Raw genomic sequence first — 24,676 nt, 5'->3', positions numbered from 1 at the left:
AGCATAAAACTTGAATAACACGAATGATGGATGATGCACCCATTAAATTTGCTTCCTCTCCATTCATGAATTGTCCGGGAAAAGAAAAGTTCATTTACAGCAATGACTGTTACCTCTTAAGAAGGGGGTGGCTCATCCAGCCTTCTCCAGGTGAGGGACAAACTTGGAAGAGTCAGGAATTAGTTCCAGAATGGGTCTTCACTGGGAAGCTGGGAGGGAACGGAAGGCGGTGAGGAGGATACTGCAAGGCAGGGAAACCAAGGGAACCCTTCCATAGATACCTGTTTTCAAAAAATATTTATTTATAGTGTGTAGCACAACTGACCAGACAAATTCAGTGGCATTAAGAACAAAAAACAGATGATGATACTCAATGATACAAATTGACAAAATGAGTTCTGTGGAGTAAATGAGGTCTGTATATCAAATCCAGAGTAGACTGATAACTCTATGTAGTAAATAAGCACAGGAGCAGCAGAGTACACACAGACAGGAGGACGTGAACAAAACTCAGAGGAATTACATGGAACAGAAGAGTTTCTACTGATCCTAATGAACTAAATTTCATTTTTATTCTATTATACTTTTTCATGGTCAAAGTGACACAGCAAAACCAGATGCACAGTCCCAAGCATTAAACCAGGACCCATTTTGTGAACTGGTCGAAGTAAGGCATTAGAATCTGTCATCTGTGCTCATACCCATCACCTGCGATTGTTCTGCTCTTGCATTTTGAGACCTTTCAGGATAACATGAAAAAAAAAAAAAAGTTAAGTGCACTGAATAGTCTGAAAATCTGAAAGCACCATGACATTAATTTCTTTAGCATGAATTGTGTTCCACATTACTTTAGCTTCTTGTTTCCGAGTTTCTATCAGTAAAAAGTCAAAAATGCAACACGTGTCACCTCAGGAATGACACACCCGATGTTAACAGGACATGTGTCCAGTCCCACTGTGAAAATCCATTCCCATTTCTCCCTGTGCTATGGGTATTTGTTCCCAATACCTACTGGTTTACCTTCAGAATTTTTAGGTTTCATCACTTTGGCCACGACCATAACCCCCTGGAATGGCCTTCATGGTCCCGCTGATTTCACCCCGACTGCCAGGCGACGTAGTTATTTGGTTGTTTACTGTGCTTGGATTTAATCTTCACCTTCAGGACTTTATTTTCTTCCATATTCTTCTGCGCTCACCTCAAATTTGCCTCAACATTTTAATGTTTGAATGTATTTATCTACCTTGTTCACTTCCTTTAAGACCCTGGTTTCACACTGATTTAAAACAACAGGTCTGGTAATTAGGCTGGATAACTGCAATCCAAAATTGTTCCTAGGCAAAACTCCAACGGAGTTAATTGGCTTCAGTGGGAGACTTGTCCGAGTGGGAAGAGCAAGAGTTGGCCTTGAGACTATAAGCTCCAGTTTAAAACTCAGTAGCCGTTCAGAGGCTCGCTCCTCTGACAACATCCTTCTTTGCCTTCCTCTCCCGAATTCCTTTCCTAGTCATAGCAGGAAAGCTTTCTGGCACCAAAATTAAATGATAATACCCTGGCCAACTCCCAAAACCCCATTATGTCTTGTAGAAAGCATCGTTGTCTCTGCTGCTCTCAAAGGGAGTGTAAAGCCTCCAAGACGGCGGCTTTCTACATTTTGTTAGGAAAGGCCAGTTCTTTTCATGTAGGCAATAAACAGGCCCTGATAAGCAACTGTGACCCTGCCAAACTCACTAGTTGCTTTAGATGATGTAATAAGTACTTACACTTCCAATAAACCCACACTGCAGTATTTAAGGTATTCTCCACAGCTGTGTAAGGAAACGCGCTGCTGTACAACAACTACGGAGGGAATTCTGCCCGCTCAGCCCCAGCAGCTTCACCGAGTGCAACCACGGGCTCAGGAGTCCTGTCCCACCACCGTGTGTTTCCATCCTTCTCAGAAGCTGTAGGCCACGCTCCTGTCTCAGTGTAATTCTCTTTGTGGCAAAACACAAACATTCAGGATATTACACAGTACAAGACACGAGTAAAGATAGAGCACAGCCTCGTTCAACAGACCATATGTAGATATTTTCATGTTACCAGTCTCTAGAACAAACTACTCCTACAGTTTCTTGTAACTGCACAGAAAAAAAACAATTCTTCCTTCATATCTGAGCTCCCAAACATTTCCCATTCTTTCAAATGCTTTAGTCAACAAATTGTATCCCCCTTTGCCAAGGAAATCTTGATAAAACAAGTCACATAGCACTTCCTGTAGGTCACCAGGTTCCTGCCGGAGCAGCTTTAAGGGGAAAAAAGGCTTCTCGACCCAAAAGCTCAGCCCTGGGGCTGTTTCAGCAGTGGTCCCTTGGTCTCTGTCAAGCTACTGGTTTTAGTTCACCAGATGATCTCAGCTACTGTAGAAGCAAATGGAGAGCCTCTCACCTCTAAAACATGTGACACAAATCATTTATGGCTTTGTGAGCTAAAGGCATCTGGAAATGAGACCAGTACCACCCTGTTTAAAAGGCTCAGGCTCTCTCTGGAAAACCCCGGGACTGAAAACACTGCAGCACATTGCATGGGCATTAGAAAAAAAAGTGCAAATTCAGGATAGAGGCACTTTTGGTAAGAAGAGCTGATAAAACCACCACGGTTCTTCCATTTGTTACAGCACAAACAACTGTATGTTGCTTAAGTCACACACTCGCATTCAAGTTTGGCTCCAGTAGATGCGATTTCCTATTTTCAACAAGAGCAGAAATGGAGATACAGATCTTGATCTCAACTGAATACACAGCACTAAGGATGTGACATTCCTGGCTCGCCCCGTTCTCTCCCAGTGCTCAGGTACGTGCAGCGAGCACACAGGAACCAGAGAACAGAATTTAGCAGGACCCCACCTGAGCAGACGGTCACCCAACGCTGCTGCGGGAGACAATCTCACAAGAAAGGAATGGATGACATTTATTTTTAATCCGCTGGGCTGTAGACGTGCCAGGAGCAAGGGGTATTCAGCAGTTTCGAAGACAAATAAGAAGTGTGAAAGAACTGTGAGAAGACCCAATTTTCCTTCACCATCTTCCCTCCCCATTGTGCCTTCTGTTCTAACACTGGGCGACAACGACTGAGACGAAAAATGTCTGTGAAACCTGGAGCTCAACAGAGAATTTGGGCCGAGTTTTGCTCTTTGAACAGTGACTTTCTTGTCAGGTATATCTGAGAACACAATATGTGAGCTACTTATCATACAGCGTATTTTGGAGAAAGACTATTTCTGCAGTGAAGTCGGCTCTTCACATGCAAATAATTTGACTTCCTTCATTTTACCTTCCATTGGCCTCCAGGACATGGAACCTAACTCACGAAACCAGCCATTTTGATGAAGGTTTAAACTGCCAAGTAAAGACTAAAATGCCAGTCACTGCACATCACTGTCAAATTTTTCCCACATCGAGCGATTCTGGTTCTTAATGGAGTTCACACTATTTACCTACCACAAAATTAAACTGCTTGGTGAAATATATCTTAGATCAGATTGAAAACCAACATTAGAATCAATGGGACACTAAATGATCTGACACTCTTGAGCTTTGACCTTGCTGAGCACTGTCAGAGTGGAACAGTCAGTGTGTCCAAACACTTTGCAATGATCCAGAAAGTGGGTCATTAACACATTTTGTCATGTTATGCAATATTCCCCTCCCCTCTAAACTGGGCTTTTTTCCAGGTCTGGTAGCCAACAATAAATCAATCACAGTCTCTCGTAAGCCTTTTGACTTGAATTCTATCCTGTAGGTTGGGTAAAAACCAGCAGAAATCACTGCAGGAGGTGAGGGAGGAGGGGCCTAGTGGTGACTGCTGTTGAGGAGATGTTTGCTTGACCCACAGCCATTCTTGCTGACATTCTTTACGGACTCCTCTTCATTATCTGTAACAGAATCTTCCTCTTCTTCATCACTCCGGTCATCTTTCAAGTCCTAGGGAGAAGAAAGCACTGTGAGCATGTTCCATACTTGCAGTGTTTACTGTCTAATAAGTTACCAGATTGCTATTATCAGTGCAGTATGGACCCTCCAAAAATACCTACAGGTCCTAGACAGGCAAGTCATTTGTTTTTAATGTGAAGTGGGTGTCTGGACTTCTGCAATTGCTCTGAAAAAACAGCCAATTAATTTCATTAGTTAGATGCCCCCATTTGTAATTGCAAGATGAAAAGATGGCGCACAGAAGTTGCAGAAAATGAACTCCGTTCTTCGAATTTCCCCATCTCCTCTGTTCCACTGACCTCAGCAAAAGAAAATGTGCTACAGGGAACAAATGAAAGGGGATCTCTAAATACACTACTCCCAGAAACACCCCTTCCCCCAAAATGGAAGCTGATATCCAAGGAGAGGCCAGCTAACAACACTTTAATCTTGCAGAACCTAATGTTCTTCTGACAAAATTTCCTCCGTGACCTCGGCCCAGTCATTTGACCTCTTCTTGCTTGTTTTCGCTTTCCTTTGTAAAGCGTTACTAGTAATCCCTGGGTGCCATGGGATTAATTAACCATCATGAAGTGCAGTGAAGATGAAAAGAATATTATATAAAAGCTTAATATAATGAATACACTCACCCAAACACAGGAGTCGAGAAGCTGCCTGTTTCTGACAGGTGTAAACTAAACAGTGACGAGTTGTGCCAGCATCTCCTGGTATTAACTTCACCCATAGAGACTTACTGACCCTAAAATATTCTCCCCTGCTTGACGGTGTATACATCACATCAACAATTGCAGAGGTCACGTCTATACACAGCTATCGTATACACCTCGGGTATATCACCCTGCTCAGGGAGTTGCCAGGGAGGAGGTGGTGGCTGCTCCGTTAGCAGGGATGAAAGGGGGTCAGTGAGAGAATCTGCCCTTACGAAAACCCCTTCCCAGCGCTATAGGAACAACTTCTACCCTTTGGCAATCACACTTCATCCCCAAACAGTCAAACATGGCACTTGCTGCTTAATGTTTCTGCCACGCAGAGAAAAGACATTGTGTCTGCCCAGCATTTCACAGCAAAGGTTAGAGGTAAGACACTTCTGTGCTATTTGTCACAGCACATAAAATACACCATTAGTCTCCTGTTTCTCAACTCCTACCACAACCCAAGGTTCTACAATGTGTTTAGAAGTCGGTTCAAACAATCAAGGCTTTGGCATGAAAACCAAGCACCTTTATTTTGTATTCAGTGCAACACGCTCTCGAAAGCAGCACCTGCCTCCCTGGAAGGACCTTCCGTACCAAGCGCAGCCCTGCTCTGTGGACCCAGGGCAGGATGCGCTTGTTCAAGATGCTGTAAACCAGGTAAACTCTTCCTTGTGCCTCAGCAGTGACTAAGAATGGAAAGGAGATCAAAGTAGGCACCTAAGAAATTTCTTCCATCTCCAGCAGTTTCCCGTGTGATTAGCAGCTGCCACCAGTTGTCTCCTTCACTTACTTGGAAGGTGCCTGGTAGACCTGATACCCCCTGACAGATGCACACACTACCAGAGGGTTCTTGTGTTGGAAGAGATGGGCAAGTCATCCCCTCTCCAGCAGCGTATTATTTAACAGACCACTTAAACCCAGTTTCCCTGTAGCTGAGGATCAAAACCTGGCTCCTCACGCTGTGGCTGTGACCTACTAGCATCAGGGTATCTAGTTCGTTAATGGGAACTCCCCAAACTTAACAGCCAGCTGATCGGTGGCATCAATGTTCAAGTATTGAGGACTGCAGGTGTCGTGGGGTCTTTTTGTAACACGTGGGTATTTGGCCTGCAGGACCCTGGTGAAGGAGACCTGAGGCTTCTCTCTTCAACCACCATGGATAAATCTGGTCTCCTTGTCACCTGTCGGCACCTCAACTAAACAGGCACAGACTGCACGTTCTTCCTGCTCCTGGAGTGATGTGCCAGGGTCAGAGACAAGATACAGAAATTCCTGCCCAACCTGTGTCTGCTCTCGGGATGAACGAACAATTTCACTTTCTCAGCTTGCTCCTCTGAGGTCTTAAGCACCAAACGCATACAGAGAAAAATCAATGACAGCTCAGTAATAACTCATCCAATTGTAATCTCATATCCCTTTATATATTACACTTGTAGTATAACGTATTGGACTAGAAAGAAAATTAAAGCCTAAACTCTGTCTCATCAGAAACTATAAACTTCCTGGAGATTTTCTTTTGCCTTTTCCCTAACAACATATAAAGGGCATCAAAACAAACAAATCTTACTGTAAATACTGTAAAATAAACTTGGCATGCCATCAGTTAGAGAAAAGGAAAGACAGCCTTTCCCACACAAACTATTTATGAGGTTCTGCCTCCTTCAGATCACCTCTCTCGCTCCTGGTAGTTTTGCAACTTGTGATTTCAGTAAAAGACAAATGCTGAGGGTGTGGGGGGAGCCTTGTTGCTTTTTTTGCCACCTGAAAAGTTTCAGGAAAAAATGCAAACTAAACTTAAATAGAGATGCTGCTGTTACTCAGGCATAGGCTTAGGAATAGCTGGCAACCTGCTCTGCCTTCACTGACAGCTGATACGTGACATCCATTCCTGTCTCTTAGAGGAGCGGGCTGGCATTTCCAGTGTGGAACTGGAAACAGCATTTGCTTCTCAGTTTTAACACTGTCAAGCCAGATGCTTTGATTAAAGGCACTATATGTAGTAATTAAAAAACATGTAAATGTGTTGTGTTTTTTTTCCAGCACACTGCAGATCCCTGTGTTTGAGATACTCCTACAAATTTCAAAGCACCAGGAATTAAATTTCTATGTAGTCTGAAGCAACTACTGCAAGTTTTCTTAATTCTGGAAAAGAGTACCACTTCAAAAATCCTGACACTAACCAAGGAAGAATGCTGGCAAATCAAATCTGAAATCTTATGATATTTTTAATCATAAACCTGCATCCTGACTGAGTGACCCTACAAATTCTGGCTTTAGCAGAGTCTGGCCATTTTTGGGTAGCTTAAGTGACAGAACAGAACTTTAAATAGTAATACCTTCATCTGTAACTAGAAAACCAAACAATCCTGTCTTGGCAAACTGTTTAACAGACCATTATAAATATATTAAGATATCATAAGTGAAGTTTGTGCCTCTGAACTTTGACCTTCTGAGAATAACAAAAAATATAACGTTTCTTGGATTTCCCCTGCTTTAATACCAAGATGTTTTCTCCGAGCCCCTCACATCATATATTATAATTGTGTTTTCCAGCTCAAAGACTCTGCTCTTACTGTCCCTGAGCAACAACAGATGAATGTACTATCAGAAACACAAGAGCTGGCAAACTGTAAATACTGCAACTGAGACCATCATTAATACTCAAAGCTTTGGTTTAATGGCATCAGCTGCATTTATTACACTTCAGATGGTTTAGGGTAACAGACAAAATGGATGTGTATATTTTATGTTCTGGATGACTAACCAATTTAATCTTTCTAAATGGATGAACGGTTTCAAGGTTTATGAGAAGCAACACTAATGCTATAAAGTCTGCAAAAGAACTATTTGTAGTGAAGCCAAAGCCGCAAACTTTTATAATCTTTTTTCCCTTTTGTTTAACCCTTCCACCTGCTGCTCAGTCTGCCTCTTTCAGTTAAATGAACCGTATTTATTAAGGTTGTTTTGGCTTCTTGTGTTTCACTGCTGTTAGAACACATATCATTCAAGTCATTAGCACTGCATCTGATTATATGAATAGGAAAGGACCTTCCAAGAGACTCCACTGAGGGAAAAGACTTCTGAAAATTAAGAAATTAGCAAACTCCACAGGCCACTTCCCAGCTTCTCATAAGCAGACAGACATTGGTCAAACCTTCACCTAAACTAACAGAGAATTTCCTCCTAATTGAGGAAGTTTGTATCTCAATAAAGCGCTGAGAAATCTCTTCCGTGTTGAGAAGCTCTTGACACTCCATGGGGAGAAGGACACGGTAGTTAAAGCGGGAAGTGTAAGAGCAGAGGGAAAGACAGTGCTGAGCAGTGTAAAAAGAAAAAAAAAAAAAGACAAAAGAATATTGTAACAACATGGATTGATCCCATAAATAGTGAGGAACCCTGGAGGATGATGCAGGCTTGCTGCGCCTCACCGCAGCACAAAGTGGCCGAGATGAGTCCAGGGGGTTCAGTCTCCTCCTCGCTGGTGTGGCCATGTCCGTGTGGCGCTGGGAGAGGTCCAGGTCTGACTGATCTGAGGGATCAACACTGGCTCAAGGTTTCTCAGCAGTGTAAAGGGATTCCAGATTCGGCCCTGCCTGGGTGAGACTACAACCAATTGGTCTTTAAGGTTAAGCATAATTTATGTCCATGCAGTTATCTGGATTTCTTCTACCAAGTACAGATAGGCAAAAGCAATTCACAGCTAATTCCAGAATTTTAATTATGTGTTTTCTGATTTGGTGAAATTTAGAATTTTTTTTTGATTTTCAAATATTTATTCTTACCCTTCAGTTGGAATTTCCTGACTCTTAAATGTATCTTATATTGAAATCAGAATGCTCTAAATCTTATACCTTAATTCTACCTGAGGAGTATTTTCATCTAAATATCTACAAACATATTGACTAGATCTTGATTTTTCAATGTAAAGACAATAAATTCCACAGCACCTGCACATATGGAAATAGCTTGCAGTACAAAGATGAAAGCTATTAGTCAGGTCAGCAACCACTGACTCAAATAAAAGAGATAATAAACAAGAGAGATAATAAAAAGTCAGTCCAAATAGATAGAAGGGGGTACTTTTCTAACAAATAATACTATAAAGTTGATGAATTTCTGAGTTCAACATGTTTAATTCAACATCAATAATTCAACTCAGCTGACATATGACTTAATACGCCTTTACTTTCCTGCAGAGACTAAGCAATATACATTTGGATTCAAACAAACTGTTCTATATTTCCAGCCTGGAAGATTTTATTGGAAAATATATTTCCCTTTTCAGCTTATACACACTAGGCAATGTAAATAATGTTGATGTTCCATGGAAGATGCACTGCTGGACTCCGCTTTCTACAATTTTGAAATGAAGATACAGACTTTCTAGATTAATTGTACTGGACACCATGTGGCCAAAACTCCTCTTATTAAAGCTCTCTCTTCCGTGTAATACCCATTCCCCAAGCTTTCCACTGGGGGCTCGCAGAGAGAAATCAAAGACAACGTGTGAAAAACAAATTAAAAATTACACCAATTCAACAAACATCGAAAAGAACAGTCTCATAAAACTGGATGTTACTATTAGAATATGTCCCTGACTTTGACTGAAGAAATACATTTAACCTCAGAAAAATACCCCTTGAGTTGTCACTCAGCATAACACACCTGTAACTGGAGCTGTAATACCCTGACTGCGCAGAAGAAATAAATCACTGTTTACAGTTAATCAGGTACTCTGTGGTTTCGAATAAGGTCTGCTGGCTGTGTTATTGAAATCCACTAACTAAACCTTGCGCTCAAGTGTATGTGGCTTTACGATAATGTCAAAAGCCCAGGAGGTACTGAGTGAGTCATAATGTCCCACTGCTTTTTGAATTATTCCAATTTTAAATCCACAGTTGGCAAAGAAACAAAGAACAATATAATAGGCATTTGATGCTGTTCTCTATAGTGAACTTTTTTTTACCCTAGGACAGAACTTGCATTAAGCCAAGCTATTCAGTGGTATGAACTTTTATCAGAACATGCACTTTTATTCCTTATAAATGCCTTTTTGGCTTCAAAACAGCTGATCAGACACTCACACTTTTCTCGGTGAGGTATGATACTGCACTTAAGATGAATGTTTTGAAATAACACAGCTGCTAAAGATTATTCCTACAGAAGCCTTCTACCTCTATTAAACTAACCTGAAACCACAGTGTCCAACCATGTAACTGATGGGCACTTCTACCTAATGGGTGCTATAAGGTGCTCATTTCTCTATTTTCATTGTTAGGATGCATTCTGTTCCTTTCAGGATGGATCTAAAGGTTATCTCCATACTTCAACATTATCAATCTAATTTTCAAGTCACATGCCTAACAAGTAATATCTTTTCATTTGACATTCATATCGCAATATCTAAAATCATTTCAATACAGTATTTCTAAACACCCTGATCTTCAGGCTGGATATAGAATACTTTAAGTAGTACCTAAGGAACAAAGTTTCTTAAATAGCATTAAAAGTCCCTAAGACTTCCATGCGTAAGTGGCCTGGTGGGGGATTTACTTCACTGAAGTTCAGCATTCTGAAAGTGGGGCATCTACTCAGATTTTTTCATCTCGGACAGCTCTGTAATGAACAGAAAGAGAAAAGGGTGTCCCTGGATGATGTGTGAACCTTCCGTGTGCTGTTCTTAGCATTGTGTCTTGGAGGTGAGACTGCTCCTGTTCAGATTTCCTCCCTTCTTTGCATGTAATAAAGATTATTGAGCACTCCTAGGTCCTCCTAGGAAAACATTTTCTTCAAATACCAGTCAGAGTGATATCAATTAAGAAAGGAAATTGCTCTACCACTAACTAGCTTTTTTTTCAAGGTATTTTTTTTTTTAAATCAGTTCAGCAGTGCTGTGAACCCCTCTGAAAGTATGAGAATTAGTCACCTCATAACAAAGTCACAATTCAAACCTCTGCAGCATATATTAAAAATAGTAAATGAAGGCATCAGAAGTTCTGCAGAAGGCCTAGGTTTGCTCTGTGAATTGGTTTTTGGCAATTGAAAAAATAAATACATATGCACGCTATTACACATATATAGTTTTTATGTAGGTGCATATGTATAAAACTAACAACAAATGGAACATTTAATAAATATCCTGCTAGAAAGCTAAAAGATATGAGCAGTTAACAAGGGAAGTCAGAAAAACTGTCAGCAAATGCCCTTCTGTGAACAACGAAGTAAATCAATAAATTATAAAGCAAAAACTTTACCAACATTTGTCTTTTATCTGAATTGGGAATTTTGCATTAAAAAAAAAAAAAAAGAGTCATTTAGATCAGGGAATCTGCTAAAAGTGGAGCTGCCTTGTGCCAGACATACGTGCAGAGAGAGGGGTGGGGGTGCTTGTTTGGCCAGATCCATTGCTGGTGAAAACGAACACGATCCCACTGACTTCAAGTCAAGCTCATTTCTACCAGCTGAGAACCTGGCTCTGGATCAACAACTTCTGCTGCAGCGCCTGGGCAGGCAGCTCTGCTTTCAGAATTACATACATTAATAGCTGTGATTTTCTGTTCTTAGAGGCTGCGGTCATCTGCAGCTCCTCCTCATGTCAAACTCAGTGATTCTGGAACCATTTGACTTTTATTGCAGCACAGAAGGGACTTGCATGGCCCCATTTACAGCCCAGCTCATGCAGGAGGGGCAAAGGGAGCACCCACACACCCAGTTTTTGTTGGACTGTGGCCACAGGTCTGACTCTGCCCTCGCACATCTCGTGTGTGCACAACAGGGCTGTGGACGGGTACTTTGTCCTAACGGTCCCACCCCAGCGCACCTTCACAGCCTATCTATTCCAACCAAACAATAAGAAGTTATTTTCTTCAGTTTCTCATTAGTTCATTCCTCCATAATGGTCCTAAGAGTCCTTAAGTTTTCTAAACTTTACCTGATTTTTATATAATATTCAAGTGAAAGGTGGTGTGGAATTATGGTCATTCTAAACAGTTTTGTTTGTTTGTTTGTTTTTTAAATCAAAATTTCAGGAAAGAAAATTGTTGCTGTTTTGAAATCTGAGAAGTGTGTTTGAGCATATAGTATAACAGACTTCCCTGGAAGTCATTGCTCAGCTGCTGATCCCCTTTCATAGTCTGGAGTAAAAAGCAGAGGCTTAAACAGCAACCTGCCTTTTAACTCACAGTGCCAGGCGATGCACCAGATGAGGCAAAGGAGACCAGACAGCGCCCTAGGACTGACACGTAGCATTTGCATGGTAAAGACCTGGTGGCTTTTCCTCTTCCACAGGCTCTGCTGAGCTACACACCTCGACAACACATGTTACTGAGGTCGGCCCTGACTTCAAATCCCCAGCAAGGACAGGACCCCAGAGCTCCTCAGTGTGCACACAGCAGCTTTTCTCCTTTTTGCCTATCATTGTAAATACCAGCCAGCAAACTCCTCACTCTTTTATACTTTCTTCTGCCTGCCTCTCCCCCCTCCTCCCTCCAATGAATTTGGCAGCATGAAGTGAGACATGTAGCCAGGCTTTGGACTTAACGAGATCGCTGTAGCAGAATGGGAAATATGCAGATGAAAGTCAGAACAGGAAGCAATTTCCCTTTACTGGGGTACGAGGCTTCACACTGCTGACCTGGCTGGCTACCTCCCCTCTCCAGGCTAGTAAAAACCCCATGTCCCAAAGGCAATCGTTTAAATCAACTGGGAAGGTTCCCAGATAGACTGGTTTTCATCTATAAGAGGGAAAACCTTCATTTGTTCTATTTTTGCCCCTAATAAGCTACCCTCTTGAGAAAATCTGGTATAAATACATATCTGTGGAGAATCAACAAATTCAACTTTGCCATAAAACATTTTCCCTTAAAATAGGGAGAAGTCAACCTCTACTAATCTACTTCCATCTGTTTTGTGCTTGTGCTAAACCTTCACTCACAGACCTCAAAATCCATCAGTGTGTACTGGCCCTTCCCAGTCTAGAAAGTAACCACAAAATCTCCAGTGAAAGCATTTCCACAGCTTCCCAGTCCCACAGAGTCATGAAATCATAACTAACTAGATAATCATATTATATATATATATATATATGTGTGTGTGTGTGTGTATGTATATATGTGTGTATACATACACACACACACACATATATATACATATATATATATTACTGCTTTTCAAATGACTACTTGGAATTAAGGCAAACACACTTCTTGGTCCCTTTAATCAGCACCCTGATAGCCATTGGCACAGTACAGGCTTAACAAAATACAGAAGTAAAAGAAAACAAAACTTACATGCCTCCAGTTTAGGAAACTAAACTCTGTCCTCTGTTTAACTCCTGTAGAATAACATTTTCCTGAAACAAATTACTTCTCACTGAATGTGTTAATTCTCATTAAATTTCATTTTCCTATTATAAATGCCCTGAAAATAGATTTTTTTTTTTTTTTAATTTTTTTTACTGCTTCGGTAAGAAGAAAAAAAACAACGGGCTGAAAGTCTGACTCTTTAGGAGACCAATAAACTGCTGTGCATGCCCAGACTGAATATACGTTTCATGTCACGCTTCATTTTCACATCCCAGTAATTGCAGGGAGTACGGCAGTGCAGCACTGCTGCGCATGTGACGACCCTTCGCAGCTCAGGTTCAAAGTCCGGGTTTATTAGCTGGGAGCAGTTAGGCTCAGCTCACCCACCATGTGTCTGGTGCACCCCGAGCAGCTCCAGCACGTGAACATCGGATCCCATTCTATTTGCCACAATAGAGATTTTAAATGTAATCTCTTTAGAGGCCATTTCTACTTTCACATTACATAGAGCTTTTTTCCTCTCTGTAACTTTAAAAATAATATTTCTCTTTAGGGTTAAATATCTCAAATTATTGCACAGTTCAATGAGAAAGTCAATGCTGCCTCAGCTTAAGTGTTCACAGCCACTGCACTCCAGGGTGAGCAGGGGCTGAGGAGTGACTCTTGCTTAATAAAGCTAAACAGTAGTTTTTAACCACTGTGGTCTAACTCTAGAGGACATAGACCTGATTCTAAAGGTAACGCTAAGGAAAGCAAAGCAAGTGCTAGGGGTTTAAATTTGTCATACAGAGGTCTGTACTTCCATAGGTAAATGCTCAAGGACTTGCAAATAAAAAAAACCCCCACCATTGTTTTAAAGAACGTGCTGTGGGCCTGTGTTTCATGAACAAGAAAATTCTCACCCAAGTTCAGCACTGAAATTTCATATTCCCAGGGCCCATGTGGTTGCAAAATAAATACAAGATTGAAATGAATTATTAAAAATAATAGTCACGTTTGATGCAGACAGATCAAGTACAAAAAAAGAGGAAAAATAATAAAAGGATCCCAGGGAAGGAAAGTTCTGCAGAGGCTGAGGAAAGTCTGAATAGCCTCAGACTAAACTCGGCTGAAGGTGTCTGCCAGGAGCAGGTAGAACGGCCTCTGGGAACTGTACAGTTTAATTTAAAAGCTTACACAAAGGGTTATAGCAAGTCTCTAAAGAGATAAACTCACAACAAGAAAGACAGAAAGTAATATAGGCCAGCACCTCTGCTGCGGTAAAGAATCATTATTCTTCAATACAAGTAGCAAGGGCACATTTTATACAATCATATTACATCTGTGTTCCAAAGGACTTTCATGCCTTGCTGACACATTAGTATTAAAACATATCAAGTATTTGAGTCCATGGACACATTTTTAGGGATACAATTTTCCTAGTACAGATAGGGGAGTGACTGATTTAAGGAGTTTTTATATGGTTAATCACTTTTCATGGCAAGGACTCTACTGGCATCCCAGTATCTGTATATAAGAAAGAATGCTGACTCAAACTGGTAGAGTTTTCTCAATAGGGGCGCAATATTCAGGCTAAACAAAATGCTGAAGTAGAAGAACGATTGCTGGAAACAGCAAAAATATCCTAACGAGTATTTCACAGCTCTCATTTCCACCCCAAAATGATATTTTCTTATCATTTTCAGCTACTGCTACTCTGTCATTACTAATTCTTTGAACACTAACTCTCACTGTTCCCTTGGGAATTTGGACCAAATAAAGAATTAAAAACAACAAAACAAAAACACGAAAAGGATACAGCCAAGCAAAATCATTAAAAGCCTGCTTACTGAGTCCAAAATACCAAAGGAATATTGAAGATACATATGTGGTACCAGCTAGTTTTTTTAAAGAGTGACAAGTCCAAAAGCCGGCTGCACAGCGGTACGGGGGCTTCTCTGCTTCAGGAAGAGGAAAGTACTGTGGCGAATCAAATAAAACTGCAGCCAATTACTCCTAAATAATAATGACCATTAGTAAGAAGCTCACTGTGTTACTTGAAGGCAGTCTGATGGTGACAAAACAATGAAAAGAGAAAGAAAACATATTTCTGGTCACATTACAGTCTGTTAAAAACCTTCTGCCATTGATGGACTTTGCATCAGCCCCGAAGTATCTGAGTCATGTGGACATCACGCTCGTTTCCTACAACTTACACATCTCTTTCAAGATTTAAAGCACTGTAGTCTCAAAACCTTAACTTGGTGTGTAATGGTTTTAACATATATTTTACGTCTTAATTTGCCATAATAATGTGGCTATAAGCTGCTGTCATTCGCTCCCTTTTTCTGACCTTGGAAATAAAACGTTTAATCTCCACGGGACTTTCCTGGCGAGATATTTTAAATCAGTGCATATGTACATACTTCTCTATATGTTTTTTCAATTTTCCTAAAATATTCTCATATGTGCAGACATGATGACTAGACATGTTTCAGTGGTGCTTGAAACTTGATACAAGTGGGTAATTTAACCATGTAATTGAACAATATTACAGAAACACACGGAGTTTCCTAGCAACAAAAGGCCTTGGACATCAAGATGGCAGCCAGCAGCGAACATTGCAATTGTCTGACCTAACCTGACAAGAAATCACACCGGAGAATGTCCCTCTTTCCCTCGCAGAACTGATCTAAGATACATGGTACAGGTCTGGCCTTGAAAGGCTTTTCTCACACGTGTATGCCTTACGCATGGGTTATAAAATGTCCTATAAGAAAGAATGTTTGGGTTCCTTTTGGGATATTTTTATATTTTCCAGCAGTAAGAACAGCCTTGGATTTGAAGAGTAAAGCACGGAAGAAGCTACCAGCGCACGAGGTTGCAGTACTCAATGCCAACACTGTATTAATTCCTGTTTTTAACAAATCCTCCTGCCACAGCCTGGAGATAAGAGTATTGAATCTGGATCCACAGCTCTAAACATGATGTGACACAGCTCTGTGTGACCCTTCGAATAGCAGCAAGGGGGGTAGGTGACATCCGAGCAACCTGGGCCCTCCTGTTCACCTTCCCACCTTTCATGTCTGACCCAGACAAGTCCTTTAACAAGAGACAACAGCACTTCCCAATAAGAATAAATACATTCAAGCCCACTGACTTTCAGATGGTGCAATGACATGGTCCTGAAGGATACAAGGAAGGGACCCACCTGCCCTGGACAGATGCGAGGAGCTGCTAACTGCTGCATTACAGTGGTTTTCATTGCTGCTCCCACCAACACTGGGTGGCTCAAGGCACAGAGTGCACCAAAAAATTCCTTACACCCTCGCAATGCTCAGAGCTTCCTTCAGTTAAACGACAACATCAGTCCCTATTCCCAGTTACACCATGACTTCATTTTTCCATCTGAAGTAGCTAACTGCTGCTTCAAGAAAAATGTCAAAAATCGCCTGTTTTCTGAATGAAAACTTAAAAGCCTTGGGCAGAGAAACATGATTCTTCTAATACAAGGATAATGGTTTACTGGTATTTCACTAAAATAGCAACGGTTATTTGTGTGGAGTATGTCTATAACAAATATGTCGGTATAAAAACGCTGCCTTGCAAACACCATTCTTTTCAACATTGCCTTTCCAGCTTTGGAGGCCCTGGCTGCTTTCACAGCCAAGTTTGCCACCGCTATGGAAAACAGGCCGCACATGCAAGCCAGCTGAAGTCATAGCGACCGAAAAGGGCAAGGGCTGCTGCTGCTACCACCGTAAAAATGTTATTTGGAAACCGTCTTCTCAGAGAGCTGTATAAGGAATCAAAAATTCATAGTAGGGATGAAGGCTTGATGTTTTCTCATTTTTAAGCAATGACTAATACAAAAAAAAAAAAGCTCTTATCGCAAATTAAAACAGTTCTGCCCCTTACAAAGGCATATGAGCAGGCAGGGCAGAATGGCCTAATATAGCTGGCCTAGGAATGTCCTCTGCACAACTGTATCTGAAGACCTAGCATTGTACTCCCATAAACTCCACCAATGCAGATGGACAACTATGCCAAAGCCTTCCTCTTCCTCGGCTGGACAGCAGAGGGATGTGTCTATTGATTTCATCAGAGAAGTTATGTGAGAACAGCACAGAGATGAGGCCAAAAATCAAAAAGAAAGTGAGAAGAACTCAACCACTTTAACACTCAGTAAGCCAGGCCATAAATAATGTTGTAATTAATCTAACAGAGGTAAGTGACAGGCAAGACAGACAAGCTTTTCAGTGTCTAAGGGAACACAGAAGCATGTTTTAGAGGCAGAACAACACAAGCCATTTCTTCCACAGATTTGTCCCTTATGTACAGCTGTTTGCTGCCTAACAAGGGCTGAGTTTGTAACTGCACTTTTCTTCCAGGGAAAACACTGGGTCTGCCAATGATATCCAGCTGTCTATCTGTGTAAGATTTGAAGGAATCCAATAGTCATAGGATGATTCTTGTTATCAAACAACAATTCAATATGGGTAGAAATGAATATTTCTATTTCCTTAAGATGCTTCACAGCATTAACTGCTTCAGATAAAAGGGCCCAATCAGCTCAATTAAGTTTTCGCATCCTGATTCTCAAAATAAATACCATTTTTCAATAGCACAACTCCAGTTTCACCTCCATAAGCAAAATACCTGTCAACGCTCATGCCAAAACTTGAGACATATTCTCTAAAGTCTTTTTTTAAATGCTTTTTGCTAAGTGTTTTCTCTACACTGCAGACTTCATTACAAGAGACCTTGCAAAAATGTTCCTACTTCAGGCAACCAAACAAGACCTAAATGGCAGCAAAGTTTTCTTTATAAGTTTTTCCCACAAGAGATTTCTCTGCAAGGTAAAAGCAGATTATGGCAGCACCAGACTTGCTCTGTTTCTCCACTCCAGTTGAATATCACAGTATTTCACTGCGCCGTATTCTAACACCAGACCAGCTTCATACAGTTTTCTGAATCCAAACCTGGTGTTCAAGTATAGCTGACCTCAGATTTAGACAAACTCACAGAACTTTGACTACAAGTTTTCAGTGGTATTTAAAGTCCTCACCACTCACCTCTCCTCTCATTTTTTCGGTATGTTCCTACAAAGTCCAATGAGAAAAGTTTGCTTTCACTTGGAACACAGGAATTTCTAAAGAGTTCTGCGCAATCTTCGGGCTTCAGTTTTTTGGAGAGCACATTTCTCATTTGCTATCTGAACAAATCACCATATACAGGCAAAAAAAGGTTTTAGCTGAAGCTCTGATATTCTGATCTCCGACCTTAGGTGTGACAACAAAAGGAAGAAACCACATTTGAACATCTCTATACTTGGTAGATTCCTATCAAAAATTCTAAAATGAAGATCAGGAAAACAATATAAAATTCCAAGTAAATCTATCGGAGGTATTATCATCTGTTTGATACTTCACACATCTTTTTGGAGAAACAAAATTGCTTACCTTTAAGAAAATGAACCTTTTCAAAATCTTGAAAATTAGGGAACCCCAATATAAATGCAAGCCTTGAAGGATCAATAGCTGCCCATTGAAAAAAAAATATGCTATGACAGGAGTCGTGGAGTAGTATGTAGGCAGATACAACGTGGCACGCAGAATCCTAAAAACAAAAGCAAACAAAAAAGAAAGGTGATTGTTATGGTACAAGATTTCTTCTCTATGCTATTTACAACTATTTCTAATTTCACATTCCAAACTGATTAAGTATTTCCACAAAATATTAAAAAGCTCTGCAAAGATGACAGATTAATTAACAAGCCCTGTCTTAACTAGATTATGCATCTCTACTGAAATACAGACTTCAGAAGATGAAAAATTTGAGTCTTGCACGAAAGTATTATAAATAAAGTTAGGAGAAAAAAACCCCATTATTCTAAATCTTGAGCTCTGTGTGGTCTAGATACTATGCAACACAGAGCTTGTCTGTGCCTTTTTTTAATGCAAAAATCTTTCTAATCTGAAATCCACACTCCAGAGAAAATCCTACAGGCTTTACAACAGGGCTTTTTGTTAATTAACATATGTTTTGTCCATCTTGAGACTTCACTACTTCTATATCATTTGGGGCTTTCTTCCTTTAATCTCATCATGTTCTGCTTCCAAACTCAAGAACGAGAAATTCAGCAAAACAAAATGATTGGCGATCACTTGTACAGTTAATCAAAAAATAACAAGAAAGAGACATCAGCATTTCTGTAAGAAAATACTCCAGGAAATTAAAACCTTGTGTTGATCAACGTTTAGAACTATTAATTTAACCAGCTTGAGTCTCTAAGGGTTTGTCCACATGCAGGGAGGGGCGTGAAGGCAAACTAGAGCAAGTCAACGAAATTGTGAATGTGAAACACATTAAACACTTTTTAAAAGCTAAACATGTTAAGCATTAAGCACACTAAGCACCCGTGTGGATACCCCAAAGCAGGTTAAATCACAGCGCTCTGAAGTCACCTGAGTATTTAGCAAGTTATGATTTATTTGCACTGACTTTGTAAATTAATCAGTTCCCCTTAACTTTGTTGAATGCTCCTCATGTGAGTGAGGTACTACCCAAGAACTAGGTAGCAAAAAGAAGGTTCTACAAAAATTAACTACAATTGTATAGGAATTACACTGTACTCTGACTTTGCAGCTACAGCAGGAGAGATGGAATGAATGGGAAAAAGATTTGTCCTATTTAAATAGGTCAACCCTCTCAAAAATGTAGGCACTCATAGCATTTAACTACAATTTATGAAAATCAGTAATATGCAAAAGCCTTTATGTAGGTTAGAATATTTTCAAGAGGTTCATTTAAAAAACCCTATTTAATTAAATTCAATTTTTAAAGAAAATGACAGTTTTTTGTCAACAGTTCTTCCTGATCTTTAGTAGCAAACAATAACGAAAGTTCTGCTTCTGCTCTTTGAAGTACAATCCATTCCTTTCCTTTTTCCATCACAACCAATACTGACCTCTCAATGGGAAGGGGAATGAAATAAAAGCCTGTGAGTACATTACATAGCACTTACCAGAAGGGGAACAGGATGATTCTTGTGATGAAGAATGCGATAGAAAAGATGATAAAGAGCATATTGCAGGTTTTCTCCCAGTGAGCATAATTAAACATTTTGGCTGCCTGCATTGAATAAAAACCATCAAATATATTACAAATATTCTCTGAGATAAGTTCCTTTCTGCATTTTCATAAACAAAGACTCATCTTCCACCTAAGCAGGAAGGAAATTTCCTCGCTGTTTGACACGTAAACCAATCATTTTACTGATACCTAATAAAGCAACGTAAAAACAGATTATTTGTTTATATTTCTCCTTTCATCTCAAAGGAAAGGACTCAGTATCAAAGACCTAAAAGAGCAGCTCTCTGATCAGAATATAAAAGTCTTACGAAATCAAAATGTGCTCTAAAAAACAGAGATAATCCCTCATTCCTGTACCAGATTCAAAACAGGCCGAATCCAAGACAAGCTGCTGGCCATATCTGCATGCTCAGAATGGCAGCGACCCCTTGTACACAGACATTCTGATGTATGAGTGCTACTGACCCTTCTTTGCACCAAACTCAGCTGCTGTTTTCTCCTTTTCGAGTGCTGGAGATTCCACTGTTCTCTGTCTCACTAATAAAGATTATAATTACTGCTTCTCCTCTAGCTGACCTGCACAACTCTCCATGCTCCATTTAGGAATCACCCTGGGCACCACTGAATGAAACGGCCGTTCTCAAGTGTGAGCAAAGCTTCAGGTACCAAGGTGAAGTTTGAAACAGCAGTTTGATGAACTTTTGAGCAGCAGGGCTGAATTAAGTTACTCTGGTACCCAGCTCCAGTTTCCATCTGAGTGCTGTCCTACCAGTTGTCAGCTCAACTCCTGGTAAGGCCGCACAGCTACCTGGGCCACAGAGCAGTTCAGCATTAAAAGTAACCCAGCAAAACCTGTATGTGCGAGTTTAATCTGGGCCAATCCCAAATGCCTACAATTAGTTGTGGGAATACAACAGAGTATCAGGACAGTGACAGACAGCAGCCTGTAAGCACTGCTTACACTGGCACTGCCACCAAAAGAAGTGATGAAACTATTCTCTGAATCTTGGTGTTAGAAAACCAGGATAACTCCATGGAAAGAAATCCAGTGTGCACTTGTCTTCCAGGAAACCCAGTAGTAAGTCTCCATGACCACACAGTGCAGAACCAGACACTTCCTAACCTTAAACGTTTCTAAACATTCTTATTTAGTTCAGGGAAGGGATTTCCCCTTCGGCCCAGGGAAAGAAACCTTTCTTCTGCCAGGAGATACCTGTGATATCTTGTTCAGGGACAGCCTAAGTGTCTCCAGCCAGATGTGTATAATGTAGATGTACTCTTGAATCAACACAGGGGTGTGAATGACAACAAAATTAAGAATTTTGGAGAAGTAGCCAAAATTTTGACTGCAAAATTCGCTTGAGAATTGGTATCATGACAAGCTGTTCACAGGCTAGCCAATTTGGTCTAATTTTAACAGCAACCCAAGAATAACCCACAGTGGCAGCTGTATTCTCACTCTCTGCACTGTACTGAAGGATTTTTCTTCTGCACTTTTCTCATAATGGATTCTGTAACAGACTATCAGCTTAGATTATCTAGATGCTTCTTATTATCTTACAATTTATGAATCTGTGAAGCCATGTCTCTGTGTGGACAGGAAGGGATCATATGAAACTTGTGGCAAAAAGATTCAAGTGTCACTGAACATAACCCAGGCAACAATCAAAAAAAAAAAAAAAAAACACAACAGAAAAACTCAAAAAAACCACAAACTCCAAAAACATCAACAAAAAAAGCCAAAACAAAAACCAGAGATGGAGATCAGGGTTACCTCAAGCCAGAAATCTGCAGTGTCGTGCACAAACATCACCAGCGTTCCAACACGCACGTAATTGCCACACCAAGAGCCGCTCATCAGCCCAATGGCTGCCAAGTGATGAACAACGTGAGCCAGAAAATCCTGTGAAGGAGAGAAGAAAGAAAGGTAGAGCCAAGTCAGTGCAGCCCCTGAGGGTCTCTGTGCAGATGAGGTGACAAGCCACACTTGTCACACACAGAGATGTCCTGGCAGCCAGAGCACAGACATATGCAGGTGTGCCAGGGATGGACTGATGCTGCCCTCATGTGGCTGCACCAAATCCAGTATCATGACAGTGCTTTTCCTTATAAATACTTGCCCCAATCCCACCCTCCAGCTCACAGAAATACAGGTTCTAGCTACAAACAAGCACCATCACTTGCCTTCCTTCTGTTGTCAATCCCGAGTGTAAATAAGAGAGACCAGTAAAAACCAATCTCCATCATGTAGTACCAATACTGGGATGGCAGCACAGTCTGTAACAAAGAAAAACACAGTTAACTCTGAGAATAGCAAAAAGTGAATGCCAAGTAAAATTACTACTTTTTTCCTTTCCTCACTTCTTTTGCTCCTCTGCTGAGTCTTGCTTAAAAAACTGAACTAAGTTAAATCCCTGTTCTGGGCTTCATTAAGAAGGATGTTCTGAGAGCCAAATATTTTAACCTTTACTCAGACCATACTCTCAGTTTCTGCAGTTCCTCCCCTACCTCCAAATTTTAGCATATTTTTTTCCTATGTTTTTGTCAGAGAACTCCACTCAGAGTGCTTCTGCCTTTAATTACAAACAACTGCAAATAAATGAAGCCTTCCATCTTGGTGAACAATTAGCATTTTAAACATTCACACATCCCATGACTAAAATGTCAGCTATTTATGCTAAAATCCTATGCATCTGCTTAAGGCTCGATGCTGGGCTTGGCTGCTCCCTTGGTTCAATCATTTCCCAGGTGGCAGGAAGCAGATGTGGTCATCAGGTCCCACAAGTAAGAGAAGCTGGGAATTCTTTCTGTGTTTGGCCCCTGAGAAGGACAAGAATAAGAAAGCAGTGTGATGGGCCACAGATTTATAAAAATAGGAGTGGGGCGTGAAAAAGAACCTCTGGCAGGTGGGCAAGAAGGCAGTTTGCTTGGAGTCATCTGTTATGGGACTGTTAGTAAAATATTTTAGGAAGAAATAAGAGCGTTGTGACACTTGGGAACAACCAGAGCGTTAAGTAGAGATCCCTGGAGGAGGGACTTGCATTGCACCAAATCAAATCACCACAGCACTCCCATCACGGAGCAATTGAGCGCGGGAGACACACAGCACTTGGCGTAACACTGCTCTGCAGCGCCTTGAAGCATCATCAGCGCTGGTGCAAGCTGAAAGGTTCGGCACTGAAACCCGTGACACAGATAGAATCTACCAGGCGCAGCTGGTAACCTGGGATGGGTGGAAATCCCAGTGGTCTGGCTGGAGGGCTGAGCAGCAGCAGGGGCAGATCACAGGGGAGTCCTGCAACAGCCACCCGGAGGTACCATGGAAGGGCAAAAGGCTTTTTGGTGCCGCACCTCTCGAGGTGGTGCCCATTGGGAGGGAGAAGAGCTTCTGTGGATTAGCCCTTCCCATCGGGGAAATACCTGGGCCGATGGCCCAAAGCCAAAAAGCTCACCTGAAACGGGTAGCCAACCCACGTCTGCCATATGTCGTAAAACCAAGGTTTCTGGGAAGACAGATGATTCAGAGACTGATCAGCTGAGCAACAATAAGCTGTCTTAATGCAATATCTTAAATACTTAAAATTTCTCTAAGTACTCTTTAAGGCTAAGATACTACAGTCTCGGTAACTATTTTCCACCAATTTCTAAAGCAATCTTACATCTCTAGTTTATTATATTGGTCCCAGCTCTCTGGTTTCTTTTCAGGACACCTGAAACGTTCCAGTTCATCATTTCATCATCCAAAGCAGTGGGTGTGTGTTTTATTACTGCAATTACTCAAGATATATTGCCACAGTGATTAGATTTTGTTGTGTTTACCAGCCACACACATCACTGGTTCATGACAATAAACATTGTTTGGGGAGAAGAGCCAGATGAACGTAGACACGGTGAGAACTGTTCTGCTGCTCAGGAGAAGCATCAGTGACACCCCAGGAAGTGCTCACCTTGTTACAAGCAGCACTCTCCACTGTTATTCCCAACTTCTGACTCAGCAGCAACCCCTCAATAAATAGCTGTGCAATACACCATTGTTGTGACCCCCAAAAGCACTGCCAGAAAAAGTTTATGGCCTCCTTTGAGAAAACCATGGCTATGGGATGCATTTATAGGTGTTAACAAGGCAGGCTGTAAAACCACCTGCAGGACTTCTTAAAACTCTCCTTAAAAGTACTGATTACTCAAGAAGTACTTTATCATAAAAGTTCAAAAGTTAATTTAAAAATTAAGTAAAAGCTCAGTGCACATTGTAGCCTACCGTCTAGATTACATACATCAAAAATCTGAACCCAAAGAGCCACTGAAGCCAGCGAGTCTTACAATGGGCTTCAAAAAGTTCTAGAAATCAGTCTTTATTTTGTTAAAAGAATATCAGTCCTTCAAAAAATTAACTTACATCGTACAGAAATATAAATCCAACAATGGAGGACGTAAGATAGAATGAAAATCGCCAGCTGCAAAATTAAAATGAAAAAAATGAGAACAAAGAATTACATATTTATAGATATCCTGAGCAAGAATTACTGCAAATAATTGTGTATCACAGATAATCTTCCCATAAACATGCCTCCACTGTATATTAATGGTTGTCACACATTAACTATACGTGAATTATTAATATTTAAATACTTAT

At 40.8% G+C, this 24,676-nt stretch overlaps 1 protein-coding gene across 2 annotated transcripts in view; it reads right to left on the bottom strand.

The window, feature by feature from the left end:
- Positions 1-280: 280 nt before the first annotated feature.
- CERS3 (ceramide synthase 3) overlaps positions 281-24,676 on the bottom strand; it is a 49,361-nt gene continuing 24,965 nt past the window's right edge. For both annotated transcript variants that reach the window (XM_065847321.2, XM_071813991.1), the window contains exons 5-11: positions 24,440-24,497; positions 23,496-23,546; positions 22,228-22,320; positions 21,818-21,946; positions 19,976-20,082; positions 18,411-18,567; positions 281-3,962 (exon numbers count right to left, since the gene is read on the bottom strand). In XM_065847321.2, the coding sequence (XP_065703393.1) occupies positions 3,831-3,962; positions 18,411-18,567; positions 19,976-20,082; positions 21,818-21,946; positions 22,228-22,320; positions 23,496-23,546; positions 24,440-24,497 (727 nt within the window). In that variant the 3' untranslated portion in view covers positions 281-3,830. The remainder of the gene's footprint in view (positions 3,963-18,410; positions 18,568-19,975; positions 20,083-21,817; positions 21,947-22,227; positions 22,321-23,495; positions 23,547-24,439; positions 24,498-24,676) is intronic.

This window comes from Patagioenas fasciata, chromosome 12, assembly GCF_037038585.1.
Source record: "Patagioenas fasciata isolate bPatFas1 chromosome 12, bPatFas1.hap1, whole genome shotgun sequence".
Lineage (NCBI taxonomy): Eukaryota > Metazoa > Chordata > Aves > Columbiformes > Columbidae > Patagioenas > Patagioenas fasciata.
Note: the sequence above shows the minus strand (reverse complement) of the source record. Positions and strands in the feature narration are given on the sequence as shown.